Below are 15,809 nucleotides of genomic sequence, written 5' to 3'. Positions count from 1 at the left end.
TCTTAATCTCACTAATACTGTGCTAATACTAACGTTAAAATCACCTTCAAACTCTTCATCTTCATCGAATTCCACAATTAACAGAGCTCAGAAACAAAATTAAACTATTTAAATTATTAATCGAATTTACAAATTGACAGTCCCGTTATTTTCAAACAATTCAATTTTCCATAGTTACCGGAGCAAACTATGAAAAATGACTATAATTTCTATGACTGTAATTTCAAGTAAAATTTCTAGAGATGCCAAAGTTGTTCATTTTCAGGATTTTCAGCAAGAGGAAGTAAAACGTTGTACGCGGCTCGCTTGCAACTAGCCTTTACTGGGGCTCACCGGATTACAGGGCTCGCTCCTACGTCGCTCGCCCTGCAAACATTCCGGCTCGCCCGTAAAGGCTAATTTACTAAGCTTGCCACGTAAATAACTATACTAGCTAGCCAGTAAAATTTTTACACCCCTGCTCGTGCTATTTTAAACTATTATAAGTTGAAATGACAGCCAAAGTTGATTCAGGTAAATTTCCACTTACAATTGCTGCTTCCTCAGTAATATAGCTTGCGCCACACTCGCTTCAAACATCGAAAACGATAAATCAAAAAATCTAAATGACAGAACTAGACAACACAATAAGTGAGTTTCCAAGGCAATACGTCTAAAGCTCATACGATGTTTCTTCAAATATCGGATCTTCTAGAGTTTAATAGTTATTTACAAGTGAGAAGCAAATAAAATATTGAACAATACACGCAAGGTAACCGGTTTTTGCTGGCTCCAGAAGGTGACTGACTCGCCTGCGGCTCGTCAGTCATATCCTTCTGTCCGCCAGTAAAAACCCTTTTACCATGCTAGTAATGTTAAATACTATTTCCATATTGTGCATTATGAATTATAGGCAGGAGAAAATTATCTGCAAAGTAAATCCTTAAATTCATCAATGGGGATCAATAGCGGCAACGAGTGACAACCTCTAAAATTATTTCCAAACGTTTTGAAAAGGATTCATCCAAGTTTTTGGATCGAATTAAAATAATAGATGAAACTTGGATTCATCATTATGATCCTGAAACAAACGAGCAGTCGAAAGGGTGGAAACAGAAAGAGTCTCCTCACCCAAAGAAATATAAGTCTCAGGAATCTGCAGGATTGCCTAGAAACTGGCAAAACAATGACGGAGCCATATTACTTTTCATTATTGACTAATCTACGAGAAAAAATCATCGAAAAACGTCGCAGCACAATCTTAAAAGGTATGCTCTTTCTACAAAGACAATGCATTGGCCACAAAAATTTGAAGAACTCGGCTTTGAATTGGTTGACCATCCCCCGTATTCGCTGTGTTTGCTTAGCTCCTGCTGATTATTACCTCTTTCCGTAACAGAAAAACATTTGAAAGGGAAGAGACACTCATCACATGAAGATGTAACCGACATCGTGGAGCAATGGTTTGCAGATCAAGACAAAGAATTTGATTTACTTTGAATAAATAAAATTTAGTTTCATAATATGGCTTCTTCTTGTGTTTAAGAATTTATCTATCCTCGTATAATTTCTTGCTATCTTTTAAGAGCAAAATTGCATTAAAAGTATATTTAACAGACGGAATGACTAATTTTTACACAAAAAATAACAACTAATTATTATTTGTGGCTGATAAGTCCAAGTACTTCAAGTTAACAACAATGAAAATAATTTATTACACTAGAACTAAGCATCGTAGACTTCATGATCTAATCCTTGTTTCCGGTCAATCAACTATATTATCCTCATTTTCATTGTTGTCATTGAAAGAAATTGCTTGGCAACAATTCAACCCTAACATCGATGATACATTAATGTTTTTAAATAGTAAGACTGCTTTAGTAAGTACTTTGTCATTGTATCGATACGCTGATCAATTCCGAGTTGCGTTAGAAATTACTTGCAATGCAAAGAAGTTATTAAATTGAAACAGTTTTACTGTACATTTTCGTGTTCGTATGAAAAAATACATACTTTAAAAACACATTATTTTAATGAAAATTACGAGTTTGATCGATATTTCTATCCCAGGTGATAAAATTCACACACCCTTGTGTTGCAGCTATCTGCTTAATTAAAACATTCAGTTTTTGATAACGCTTAGATACTTGTGCACGGAAAAATCAGCGACATCTCAACAGGTAGGATAACGCTTTTTTTATTTTTAAAAGAATTACGTTGTTCAGCAATTCATTTATTGTAATGTATTGGAAAAATCAAAAGAATACATCTGCGGTCGTTAAGGGAATAAAAAAGCTCGAAAACAATATCATGAATATTATTTATTCAATAAATTTAAGTGACATGCATACCCACTCGATTATACGTCTACTTTTTCAGTAATCAAGAGAAAATTTAATAACCTAATTATTTAATTTTATGATAGGTATTTATAATAATTCGTGGTTATGTAAATAACCGATAAAAATGTGGTAATATACGCAATTTGTTTTCTTATCACATCACCACTGCACCCACACATTGTTGTGATAAAAATTCGTTTTTATAGTCGTTATACTTCGATGATATCATAAAATAATAATTATAAATTGTATAAAACTAACAGCCAGCGACAGCGTAAGTATTTTAAGTGACTCATCAACCTCTCCTTTTCCTTCTTGGTACGATTTCGAGACCACATTGCCTTGAGATGTTGTTAAGTGAAATTTAGTGTAAAGAAAGCTAACTTTGTTGGTATCGTGAACATATTTATAAATTTAGTAATGAATTCCATAATGCTGTAAAATTTTCAATTTTTTGTTAGCTATAATCAGCAATACATTATTTTTGCTTATTCCTTATTGTAATTCAGAAAAGACATGTGTAAAGCGTGTAACCCTTTCGAATCAATTCATTGCTCGGCATTTCGCAGAAATAAAAAATATTACTGCATAATTTTACAGTTCTATGAGATTTCGTATGAAGCTTTTTCATAATACAATATTTTTTTTAGTATGTTTCGGCCTCAAAGCGCAACATCTCGTCAAGAATCTGAAATGGCAGCAAAAAGTCTTCGTGAACTTCAGGCTGTAGGTGCAGGTGGTGATCCGATGCACCGTTTGCGCCTTTTGTGTTTATCTCGAGGAGCCAATGGAATTCTGGGATTGGGACGTATGTTTCGACGAATGGATGATGATGGAAATAAACAACTAAATCAAGATGAATTTATTCGCGGTCTGAGAGAAACTGGAATGGAAATGACTGACGACGAGGCAGTTGAATTGTTTAAAAACTTTGACGATGACAATAGTGGGAGCATTAATATGACGGAATTTTTGGTACACGTCAGGGTATGTTTTTATATTGACCAATAAATTACTAAGATGAATCATTTATTTATATAACAACAGTAATTAACGTGTTGCAAACTTGTATGTGGGTTGTGAATAGCTCAGTTTGCTCCGAAAGTTATAGATAATTGCATACTGCTAATTGTGTTGTTTCTTGTGGCTGCGGGTACCGGTATTTGCAACATGACTGTAAGATATCTGTTATTTTGTGTATATAAAATAAGTAGACATAATAGATGTACTTTTGTGTTAAATTAAAGTCAATTAAATATAAAAATTGCTAGAAAGCTAAAATTAAAAAAAAAAAATTAAAACGAGAAGCTAAGGAGAGCCAAACGATAAATTAAAATAATAATAATTTTTTTTTGTTACACAACTTTCGGTATATAAGGGCTTTTTTCAATGCGGATTTATAGTACATTCAAGATTTCGAGATTCTTGTTTTTATTATAATAATTATCGTTACTATAATTATTATTAAATGTGAGTACGTATTTACAGCAAATCAATAAGTCGATAATTTGGTGTCTACAGAACGTCGCTTCGTGCATGAATGTTACAACATACAGGCCTTCAAAGCGTTCCAGTTGTATATTATTGATTAAATTAATAATTTAATACGGTCGTACAACCAAGAAAAACAAATCGGAAACTCAAATTAAAGTCAAACGCTTCTTTTAGACCCTGAATGGAATTTGCTGTTTTTTTTTTTCAAATAATAATAAAGTATGTACTTATCTTATACCGTAGTACCAAAAGTAACAACACATTTCAAGTCCAGTGTAAAGTTTTAGAATATTTTTGAATCATGTTGACCTATTTTTTAAGTATCGACTTTGATGATCAATTATTATTATTGGAAAAACGTTATTCATTATCTTTTAATTTCTCAGATTTGAAGAAGTTTCAATTAGGTACTATTTATTTTTGGCACATAACGGATTTATGTTGATGCAAAGAATCTATACAGACTTATATTGCATATTTATGTTTAATTACAACTATCACTGAATTCTGCAAGTGACTATCAGACTACCCACTTTTTTTACTTCCCGAGCGTAAGCAAAGGAAGTATTGTAATTTCAAATGATAAGGTTACAGCTAATATCCGAAATCCGTTATTATGCATAATAACTAGACATTTTAGGAACTATGCGTAATAACTGAAAACTACCCACCCTGCCTCGCTTTCCCCTACATATCACATGTAAAGGTGATTAAAAAAAAACGGGACAAATTACAGTAACATAAACGTCATATTCTTACTGCTTTTCATTGATCTATGAGAACCTGATTTGCTCATCTTGTCCCGTTTTTTGTGAAATCAGCTGAACATGTTAGGCAATATGCTTAATGACGAATGTTTCAGGTATATGCATAATTCCTATTCCTCTGCTAATTATTACCAATATTACCTAAACGTTTCCGTTATTATGCATAATAACTGAAAATTTCAGTTATTACGCATAATTCCTAATCTTTCCGGTTATTATGCATAATAACTGACAAGTTTAGTTATTATGCATAATAACGTATATCGGATATTAGCTGTAACATATATATACTAGGGTGGCGCAAAAAAATGTTAGTTCATCATGTTTTAAGATCCTCCTCCAAAAGACAGGTGAAAAACATTTTTTAGGAGGTCGCTCCAAATTTTTAAAAAGTTGCCAAATCGTCAAAAATTGATTTTCTTTTTGTTTAATTTTGTTTTTCTCGTTACGGTAATATTTTATAGACGAAAAAAAAGTTTCCCAAATTTTTAGCTCGAAATATTAATTTTTAAAGGTCCCTTATATTTTTTTTTAATTTACAAGAGCATTGCCTTAGATGTTTTCGAGCGACTGTAACCTTTAAAATTGTATAAATTTACAATTTGTTTTCAAAATTCATAACAAAGTTTATTTAAATGTTGTAATTGTTTACATAAAAATATCGAGTTATTAAAAAATTATATTTCCAGCATTGCGTTTGATTTTTTTCCATCTCGTGGTGTATTTTCATTGATTATCTCACTAATTAAAAGGTAAAACATTCATTGAAGCTTAATATAAATATTAAAAAGTCGCTCAAAAACATCTAAGGCAATGTTAATTAAGTAAATTAAAAAAATGATCGACCTTTAACCATTAATATTTTGAGCTAAAAACTTGGGCAACCTATTTTTTTTCGTCTATAAAATATTACCGTAACGAGAAAAACAAAATTAAACAAAAATAAAATAAGTTTTTGACGATTTGGGAACTTTTTAAAAATTTGGAGCGACCTCTTAAAAAATTTTTTTGAGCTGTTCTTTGGCGGAGGGTCTTAAAACATGATAAACTAACATATTTTCACAGGAGACTCAACACAAAAAGTCATATACGTCACCATAAAATAACGCAAGTGTTTTGACACTTTGAACGCATAGTTATGTAAGTTAATAATAACCATGTTACTTTTTTTTCATGCTCCTTTCCTTAAATTACACATAAAAATATTAACGTAATTACATCGTCGTAAAAAGAGGATAAAAACGTCAACCAGATATATTTAAAATGCTGCCACAAGTCTTATTTGTATAAATAGTTCCACAAATAAATTATTCAGTACAGTTGTACATCCATTTACTCAATACAAAAATATTTTAAATATTACTTGTTCTTTTAGATCCATATGCGTAAATACGAGGGTCAGTCAAATATAAACCGGAATTATTTTTTATTAATTTAATAATGCAAAATAAATGTACAAACAAAGTCTAGAATTGTTCTGAGTAGTCTCCCTGAAGGGCTACACATTTTTGCTAACGTCTATGAAGCTTTTTAATTCCTTCATGATAAAATGTTTGAGGCTGTGTCACAACCCAGTTGCGCACGAACCGCTCCACAGCGTTGTCGCTTTCGAAACGCTGCCCTCCCAGTGCCTTTTTCAGTGGACCAAACAAATGATAGTCGCAGGACGACAAATCTGGGCTATAGACGGGATGTTCTAAGACTTTCCAGTGGAAGTCAACCAATTTTTATGCCGTTAAAAGGGCTGTGTGCGGTCGAGCGTTATGGTGAAGCAAAATCACGTCTCGGATTGGAGTTTGGCGTCTTTTGGAGATGTATGCGGCTTTTCGATTATCCAAATTCCAAATTCATGAAGAAAGTCGACAAGCAATATTCCTCTCTAGTCCCAAAAAAATGTTGTGAGGTCTTTTCCAGCCAACAGTTTCGTTTTGGTTTTTACAGGGAAATGTTCCCCACTTCTTCGCCAGTCCATACTTGCCCTTTTGGATTCGAGAGTATAATGATGTGCCCATGACTCATCACACGTGACTATACGATGCAAAAAAGCATCTCCTTCTAGTTCATATCGTTCCAAAAGCCTTTGACAAATTTCCATTCGCCACTGTTTCTGATTCTGTGTGAAAAGTCGTGGAACCCATCTCGCACAGATCTTTCTGAACCCGAGGTGGTCTGTGATAATGGAATGAGCACTCTCATGACTTATGTTTATCATAGCAGCGATTTCATCCACTGATCGTCCTCAATAAAGTCAGAAATCGCTCGAAGATTGTCATCCGTTATGCTTGAAGTTGGACGCCTATGGTGACTCTCATTTTCAACCTTTTCACGCCCCTCCTTAAATTTTCTGGACCATTCGTACACTTCAGTTTTTGACAACGTTTCTCCCCCGAACTGTGTAAGCGATTTGGTTAATATTTCGGAGGATTTGACGCCCTTTTTCGTGAGAAATTTAATGATAATGCGTTGTGCAACCGACTATGGCACTGCTTGCTCCAACATGGTGCTACTGCTCATTGCAAAAAGATATCGGCTGCCGCTATGGCCATATCCCTTCTCTACATTCTTATCTTCATTTTCTATTTATGGCAGTTTATTAGAATTAGTACAGTTTTCGAAAAAACAGAATTCCGGTTCATAATTGACTAACCCTCGTACCGAGGTACGTCTGTTTTTGTTCAAATGGGGCATACACTAGCACACCATGTACGTAGAAGTACTTAAAAATAATAAAAATCCTGCGGTATAATATAAAGCAAGGTATATAAAAATAGAACATATAATAAATGAAAACAAGTCACCAGCACATAGTAAATTACAAATTTTAATTAATAATTTTATCTTTCTTGTAAGCTATGGTTATCACTGAGTAATTTTCATTTGATATTTATGAAATACATTCACTAATTCATACATTTATAAGATAGGATCTGCTCTTGTAACTTTTATTATTTGAGGTGATTATAACACTCGTATGTTTTAGCAGAACCTAATTTGAATTTCTAATAAGTATATACATACTACATATACATAGTTAGTCCTTTATCATACGCTTAATTAAGCTTAAACACAAGGCGTCGCTTGATTTCACTAAATTTATGTATTTTATTTTAGCCCCCGATGTCTGAATCACGTAAAAAGGTCGTTGAGGAGGCCTTTAAAAAAATGGATAGAACTCGAGATGGCGTCATTACTATAGAAGATTTAAAAAACGTTTATAATGTAAAATCACACCCTAGATATATTTCTGGTGAAGAAACTGAAGAAACAATACTCAAAAGGTTTTTAGCGAATTTTGAGCAAGATGCCACTAAAGATGGACAGGTAGTAACGTTTACATCTATTTAAAGTACCTATTCTCCTTATTTAAGTAAATAAATATTTACTTACATGTCGTAAATCATCCAAATAGTTCAGCGTTTTTATTGTATACAAAGTTTCATATTTGATACTGGTTATACATTCTCAATAAAAACAAAAATTGCTTTAATGCAAAGCTTACGATAAAAAAGTGAGAGTCGAAATGACGTTACGTGGTTGGATATTTTACCTTAATTTCTGGGTAACAACAATCATTTTTGACTCCACAGCTAAGTATTATGTTGTAAGTCCATTAAAATATCTCGAAATACTCTGCTGTTACTTCCTGAGCGTAAGCTATGATAATAGTATTACATCTATTTCATGAATAGTTTTCGGTTTTTGTCTGTCTGCTAGCGACATGTAGGCTCCGAAAGAAAATAATCAATTTTTTTTCCGTCTAATTATTTTGAAAAAAAAAAAAAATTGTACAAATAATGTAGCTTAGAAAATACAGACTATTCTGAAGTCTTGCAGACGCTTTAAAGTTATCGTAAACGTGGTAAATCGCTGTTGCCAGTTGTTATTAATGTTATTATGTTTCTGTAATTAAGTAAATATATGGAGTCATTTTCTCATTCGTACCTTTTGCAGATTTCTCCCTGTGTGTATTGTGTTACTTTTTTACAACTACAATTTTTTTTTTCTATGTTCTTTGTTTGAAACGTTTTCTATTTGTCATTTTACAATTATTAATTATTACTCTACTATAACATGTATTGACAAGGTGGTCTACAATACATACAATAATATTGTTGTTTATAAACATTTTTGTTTAAAGGAAAATCAAATGTTCTAATTACAATGTTTCAGGTAACTCACGAGGAATTTTTCAATTATTATAGTGCTATAAGTGCATCTATCGACAACGATGGTTACTTTGACTTAATGATGAGACAAGCCTACAAATTGTAAACTTTTTTAAATGTTAACAAGTTCGTGGTTTAAATTTCAATATTCACATACAATATATTAATAGCTGTGTATGAAGTTTTAACAATCTTAAAATACGTATTGCTCCTTAATATGTTCTTAAACTATTCTGATACTTATAGTGATAAAATAAATTTGTTTGCGAGTTTATTTTGTTTCATTTTAGGGACACCAATCTCCACTTCCACCAGCTCCTCTATAGCTTTTATTCAATTAAATAAATGTTGACCACCTAAATTAAAGGTGATCAAAAATTATTCTCATTCGGAAACAAGAAGCAAGATGAGACTAAAATATTCCTCATGCACGAGGGATTTTTTGATTTCGCGCTAGTACAATTACCGGATTGAACAATTTGTATTCCCCGACAAAAACGACATTGCGGCGATTTGATTTAGATACAACGTTCTCTTGATGTGCCTAATTTTTTATTAATATTTTTTGTAGTTTCCACGGTGAAAAAATAATGAGAGCAAGCACATATTACTAATCAATGGAAATAAGAACAGCACTATATTTTACGTAAGTATAATACTTAGTCGTATCACAGCCGAAGTGTGATTCGAACTTACGTCTCCCCACTTTCCGGGATGTGTTTTGACCACAAAACTGTCCAGACGTGATATATTGTATCACCACAGTGGCATGTAAACGATTTATATACGTATATCAATCTTATGTCAACTTTCCTTATGTGTGAGTAGAAAATACTCCTACTCGACGGTATTTGTGTCTCATCTATCCTAATTAACCAATTTCCAAAATGTCAACTGATATGGTTAGAATTTGAATACAAGTTCTCTAAAGTGTCAACTGTAGCCTTCAAATCAAAAGAAACAGAATTTTCAACATGATATGTAAGACTAAAAAGACAATATTTGAAACTGGTAAAAATAAAAGAATGAATTTAAATTTTGTGGGCAATGAGAAAGTAATGTTTCCACTGTGAAAGTTTTTTCTTATTTTTATATGGGCAAACAATAGAGGATGTGTAACAAAGGACACTGCTGTTAATTATGTTAAATCTGACCACTAAGCTATTTAAAAATAAATCAAGTTAATCTTGTACACCAAGTAGGACTAAGAACTAGAGCAAAAATTGTAAAAAATAATTTTCAAAAGACTATTACGAACATCAATATCATTAGAAGATGCGGGTAACTGTAAGTGAAAAAAATTCAATGTGAATATTACATATATTTTAATAGAATGATGCACTCATGTCTATAACTACAACAAATGAACATAAAAATCTTACATAAATAATAATAATAGTAATAATAGTATTACAATATCGTAAAATTTTGAACCTTCAATAAACTGAATTTGATAGAATATTCACAACCTTTAAATGTACTTCGTACTGTTTGCTTTTTACTATTACTAAATATAATTTACACTTTAGAATTATCGCGACATTTGTGAAGAGTACGACATTAAAGGAATAAATACGAGTTACTACTGTTAAAATATAGGAGTATTAAAAATGCCGCACTAAATTTATACAACACGATTCAAATTAAATGAAACATAAGCTTTTTCTATGTATAATTATTAATTACAATGATTCATCTACAAAAACATGAAGTCAATTTTAGTTGTTATTTAATTGTATCCGTTATAACAAAATGGCGGTTTATCTAGATTTCAAAAATAAAATGGAGCAATAATACATAGCAGGTAATTCCTTATTATTGGAAGTAGTTGCGATGATATGAAAATCACAGACAAAATTTTGTGATAATTAAAGGTACATCAAATGCGTCAAAATTTCCAGAAAATTGGTATATTACAAGCTATACTCAAAGACGTATGTTTAGCCACAATACAATGTGGTAACAATTTAAATTATGATCAGTGTCACTATGTACCCAGTGAATATTAAAATCCACATTAAATCTGTCTCTATTTTAACACTTAAATATAGTGGCCAAGTTTCAAAATTTTGATATAGTAATATAAGTGTAGGCTATTGTTGGAAATCTACTTTGTCACTAAGTTTTGTCTGCCATTTTACTATGTTATTAAATTACAATAAAATACTAATGAATGTTTAGTGCTGTAATATATAAATGATGCTGCACATTTGATACGTCATAAATAATATTGCCATAAACCAAACATTCCTTCTATGGGTCATTATAATTTGCAGTGAGGAATTTCTCCATCTTAAGATAAGTTTCAAAAATTTGGTCATGAAAATAAAATTTAAGAAACCCCTTATGTAATTCTAATAAATGTGAATTGTAACACTTTTAAATTATGGAATTTTGAAATTTGAGGCTATCCAGCATTTGTCACAAGATTCAGCCCGCATAGAGATAATTCGGTAGGTCCGTGGGGCCATAACAACTGCTTTAATGTATGTAAGTCGAATTTTACAAGCCATCGGTAGTCGTTGCCTAAACTATTTCTAGATGTCGCCACCCAATTTAAAAAATATCACAATCGCTTTATTTAAAATGTTAAAAATTGGTTAGTGTGCGACATTTGCCAGACACTACTTTGCTCAAATCGTAATATTTTGAACGGCATAAATAAAAAAGAAATTCATTAGAAAAAATATATAATAAATACGCATACTCAAAAACAAAAGAGGAAAAAATTAACCTTGCCAAACTATTTTCTTTCTACTAATTTTTTCACCTTCGGTATTTTGTGAATTTTAAAACAGCATTTACAAATTTTAGTGCATCCACGTTTTTATTATTTACGTGTGTTATGTCCATGAGCTTTTTCGAGAATTCTAATAAATACGACACATTTAACCACGCAAAAATGGAACAAAAATTGCCTTGCTGGATTTAAAATTCGACGTTGTTAGAACACACAAACATATTTTTTATAAAAAAAATAATATAAAAAGTAATAAAAAATGTTCACCATCAAAACTGAAGAATATTATTTACAATGTTTCTGTGAAAACTAGTGATGTAACTAGTAGATTTCCACGGCAAAGTGAGAAGCCTTTAAATAAACCAAATCGGCAAAATCAAAATAACGAATCTGTCAAATTTCAAATATTCCTTCTTTAGGGTCTCTATTTCAATTAGTGGTCTCAATGTAGGGACACACAAACTATCCCCATGAAACCCATGAAAACAACTTGCTACAAACTGCGGGTTGCCCCTACTAAATGATCTCTATACTGGATTGGTTCAACGTTAATAAACTACAAATAATAATAATAAAACACAACAAAGTTTGTTAATTTCGTCCTCAATAAATTCGAACTATTTTCAGAGTTAACACTGATCAATGATCAGTATTTGTTTCTCAAATAAGCTACCTAATCATTATCTAAGCAAAGCTGTGCAACAAGTAATAGTATAAAATAGTAAATATTTAAATTAGTCTTACTAATTTGAATTAAATTACTGAAAAGAATAATTCATAATTTTTTGGCAAGAATGTAGATTATGATTCACAATACTGATTTAAACGTCAGTCTTTCTATTAACATTAGTTTGGATGGATTCCTTATTTGGGAATTTTAGTATTGCAATTACCATGTAATATAACAGTTGGGTGCTTGCACTTGAAATAAAAATTAAAAACGTCTCTATAACCATGATCTCGCCACCATACACAAAGTTGTCTATTAAAACCGCAGTGTAATGTTTGTATTAAATGTGGATATTCAAAACCTAGCAGAGTGTAAAAATCCTGATCTCCTAAATGCCCACGAAACTTATACTTCGCAGTTAGAGAAGTCACAGTTTCATTTTTGATAATTACAGAATATTCTTTAGAGTTTCTTATTGCACTTAAATTTATTAACACCACACCAGAGTTGTACCCTTGAAAACCTTTAGGATGGGGCATATGACTCGTTATGTTCTTTAAGTGGTAATACTCGCCAAATGTAGAATTGTGCTTACTTTTATATATTTGTAGTACATGTTTATACACTGGAGTCAGTTCAGGCGCTAAACCATAAAGAGCTGTAGTTTTAAATCTAAAAAAAAAAACAGCATATCACTTATTGTTTGCTGCAACCTTAAAGCAACAACCTGCTGAATTCTTCAAAGAGTAGACGAATATCTTGCTTGAAGTACAAATCACAATCTAATAGTACAGCTCTTGTCTGAGAAACAGGAGCAATGCGATACAGTCCTAATGAAATGAAAAACAAAGCATCACTGTAGTAAGTACCTAAAATAGAAAATATATAGATATAATATTTGAACACTGTGGTATGGATACCCGGTTTTGAGCTAAAGTGAGGTGTCAACACTTCAACAATATCTTCAATTGCTTTAGCACATATTTCAACATCGTAAAATTTATAATATATGGGTTTATTAGAATGTGACACCACATCTGATATCTCATTTGTTGCTAAATATTTTGAACTATTATCAACAATGATATGAAACTTTAGGGACACTGTACTAATATTTAGGATATTTTCTAGTAAGTTGTGAAATTTGTATCTTAATGGTGACCGCTCTGTTACTTTGGTAAATATAAGCCACACATGATAATCTTTTACTTTCTTCGGAGGCAAAAAACTTATACTGTTTTTATTGAGAAGCTTCTGTGGAGTGGTATAAGTGAGAAAAATGTTATACACAATTGCACACGCGCCAAATAATATTATAACATTTAATAAAAACTTTACGAGAGATAATTGGAAGTTATTCATTGTTGATCATTTTAACAAATATTTGCTGAATTTGTCCTAACTGTTGTGCCTTCAATGTTCGTGCTAAGTTTTATGTCACAACTGCAAAAAATGACTGTTTTTTCTCTTGCTTCTGTGGCAGTTTTGAACTATTTTACATTCTTATAGTAACCTCTTTGAACATTAGTGGAACACTGGCCACTGGAGTATCGAAATTACTATACAATAAAACCAATTCACAAATCACTTCACATTTGTAATGATGGCCACAGTTGTTGAATTAAATTACTGCATGTACGTATATATTACTTCTTGATTTATTTCTTTTAAAATAAAAGCAAAACAAAGTTGGAAATGTGTGGTATCTATTGAGCGAAATGTCATATGTCCGAAAGTCGAACCACAGACTACAGACGAACCTTGAGAAATAAAAACATCGAATATTTTTAAAATTCTAATTTTCTTTAAAAACAGAATAATGTCGTTGTCAAAATTGAACACAACGAAATTTTATATCTGTTGCATTGCATGTGTTTTTGTATTTTACTTGTTCATTTCGAATCTGGGTTAGTTCGATCCATAGCATTTTCTCACACTCACACTAGTCGTTGGACTGCGCATGAGTAAATGGGGACAATAACGGAGACCTGTTCTGTGACGGAGACAATGGAGTAAACAAAACAGCATCAAAACAGATTGAACATACAGAGCGGTGAGCTAAGTGAGTACCATAACGACCAGCTCAGGACAACTGCTAAATGATACTTATGCATTCTTATAAATTCTTTATAAAATTACACAGATAAGGAACCATTTATTTGTTTTATTTCTATAAAAAAAAAACTGTCCGAAACCACAATGCAAAACGGAGTGCAGCGGCTGACATGGTCCGAAGATATTTTTTTTAGATTGGAATTCACTTTTTGTTTCAAAATAATTTGTTTGTCAAATTAAAATCACGTTTCAAATACTATAGTTTCGGTAAACAGTACCGTCGTTAGGCAGGTAAATTTATGAGTATGAGTAAATAATGTAAGGGAGAAATAATGGGTGATATGAATAAAACTGAGTAGATAGTAGATGCTCATACGCGAAGTACGAAGTACCTACTTGAGTTATTAGCGAGTTTTGCTCGTATATCCCTGAGTATGTACTAATAGGTAGATATACAAGAGCAAATATTCGCAAATACTCAAGTAGGTAGGTACTTCGTACCATGGTACAAATAAATAATGTTTACTTGTATAAAAAAAAAATATATTTATCATGCTTCGCACTTCGAGTATATTACTCAGTTTTATTCATACCACCCATTGTCTGTTTTTATACCGGAGTTTGTACATAGTACAGTTTATACTGTATAATAAATTGTTATTATAATTTACTATAGCTCCAAGAAAACACCTATTGCTAGGGGCTATATAATTTACCATTACCTGTTTTGAGAATATGTATATCATAAAATTTCTAATATGTAGTTTATGAAAATTTGGTTAAAAAATCACTTTTATGTATGTAATTCGTTAAATACCTACTCACAATCAAGTGAAAAAAATTGTAATATTTGCCAGCACTCAAATTTAAAATGTGGAAAAATTAAGTTTTATTGTGCCCAGATGCTCCATTTCTAGATGTGATACAAGATTTAACATTCACAGTGCCATTGTATAATAAACTGATACTTTTCTTACTTATTAATTTTAATGATATATTTTTGTTACTTTTTTGTAAATAGTTTTTTGAATAGGTTAACTGTTTTTCAAAGTGTATTTTTGTTAAAAATTAACTACCATTAATTTTAAGTGCAATAACTGTAATTTCGACAACAATTTAGACTCTTAAAAAATGGTGGTAGCTAATTTTTAACATAAATGCACTTTGAAACACATACGAGTATAACATAACGATGATCAATAAATTATCCCAAAGTACAGTTTGGGACACGGAATTTCAAACGACCTGTCAATCATAATGACACTAAGGTATAAGACTACAATGTTTTTAAATGTCAGAAAGTTGATTGTCGTTTGAAATTCCGTGTCCCTAACCGTACAGTACAACAAATCCAACTTTTTCGAAAAATTATAAGATCTGATTTTGCGAATTTTATTTCTTTATGATAATCCTAATAAGTTAAAATAAAGATATGTAGGTATTGTCTAAGTAAAGGCAAAGAAGCGTGCTACGCGTTTATTTCAAATGAGTTTTTCCATTACAAAATTTTGTGATGACATCGTGAACATTGTTGCAAGGACACGTATATCCATTTGGATAGATGCAGTGTAATAGAATAGTAATAGTAACAGTACT

General features: G+C 31.5%; 2 protein-coding genes across 8 annotated transcripts in view; one reads left to right on the top strand and one right to left on the bottom strand.

The window, feature by feature from the left end:
- LOC135121485 (xyloside xylosyltransferase 1) overlaps positions 1 to 15,809 on the bottom strand; it is a 70,304-nt gene that overhangs the window by 15,922 nt on the left and 38,573 nt on the right. Inside the window, exons 1-3 of one of the 4 annotated variants that reach the window (XM_064045808.1) lie at positions 13,079 to 13,960; positions 12,886 to 13,027; positions 10,095 to 12,830 (exon numbers count right to left, since the gene is read on the bottom strand). The exons of 1 other annotated variant lie outside the window; for it this stretch is intronic. In XM_064045808.1, the coding sequence (XP_063901878.1) occupies positions 12,353 to 12,830; positions 12,886 to 13,027; positions 13,079 to 13,520 (1,062 nt within the window). In that variant the 5' untranslated portion in view covers positions 13,521 to 13,960 and the 3' untranslated portion in view covers positions 10,095 to 12,352. Of the gene's footprint in view, positions 1 to 10,094; positions 12,831 to 12,885; positions 13,983 to 15,809 lie in introns of those variants that run through there. 2 more of the 4 variants (XM_064045809.1, XM_064045801.1) reach the window with 2 other exon arrangements.
- Positions 1,920 to 9,020, top strand: LOC135121452 (calcyphosin-like protein). Of its 4 annotated transcripts, none has more exons than XM_064045777.1 (4): positions 1,920 to 2,159; positions 2,972 to 3,308; positions 7,694 to 7,903; positions 8,753 to 9,020. In XM_064045777.1, exons 2-4 carry the CDS (start codon positions 2,973 to 2,975, stop codon positions 8,852 to 8,854), a joined length of 648 nt encoding a protein of 215 aa, XP_063901847.1. In that variant the 5' UTR covers positions 1,920 to 2,159; position 2,972; the 3' UTR covers positions 8,855 to 9,020. The 4 variants fall into 4 exon arrangements, with proteins under 4 accessions (XP_063901847.1, XP_063901854.1, XP_063901850.1 ...); XM_064045784.1 differs by lacking the exon at positions 1,920 to 2,159 and adding an exon at positions 2,487 to 2,595; XM_064045780.1 differs by lacking the exon at positions 1,920 to 2,159 and adding an exon at positions 2,633 to 2,712.

The sequence above is a fragment of the Zophobas morio genome, unplaced genomic scaffold (genome assembly GCF_036711695.1).
Source record: "Zophobas morio isolate AGI-343-1 ecotype UQ-CSIRO unplaced genomic scaffold, CSIRO_AGI_Zmor_V1 ptg000005l, whole genome shotgun sequence".
In the NCBI taxonomy this organism is placed as follows: domain Eukaryota; kingdom Metazoa; phylum Arthropoda; class Insecta; order Coleoptera; family Tenebrionidae; genus Zophobas; species Zophobas morio.
Note: the sequence above shows the minus strand (reverse complement) of the source record. Positions and strands in the feature narration are given on the sequence as shown.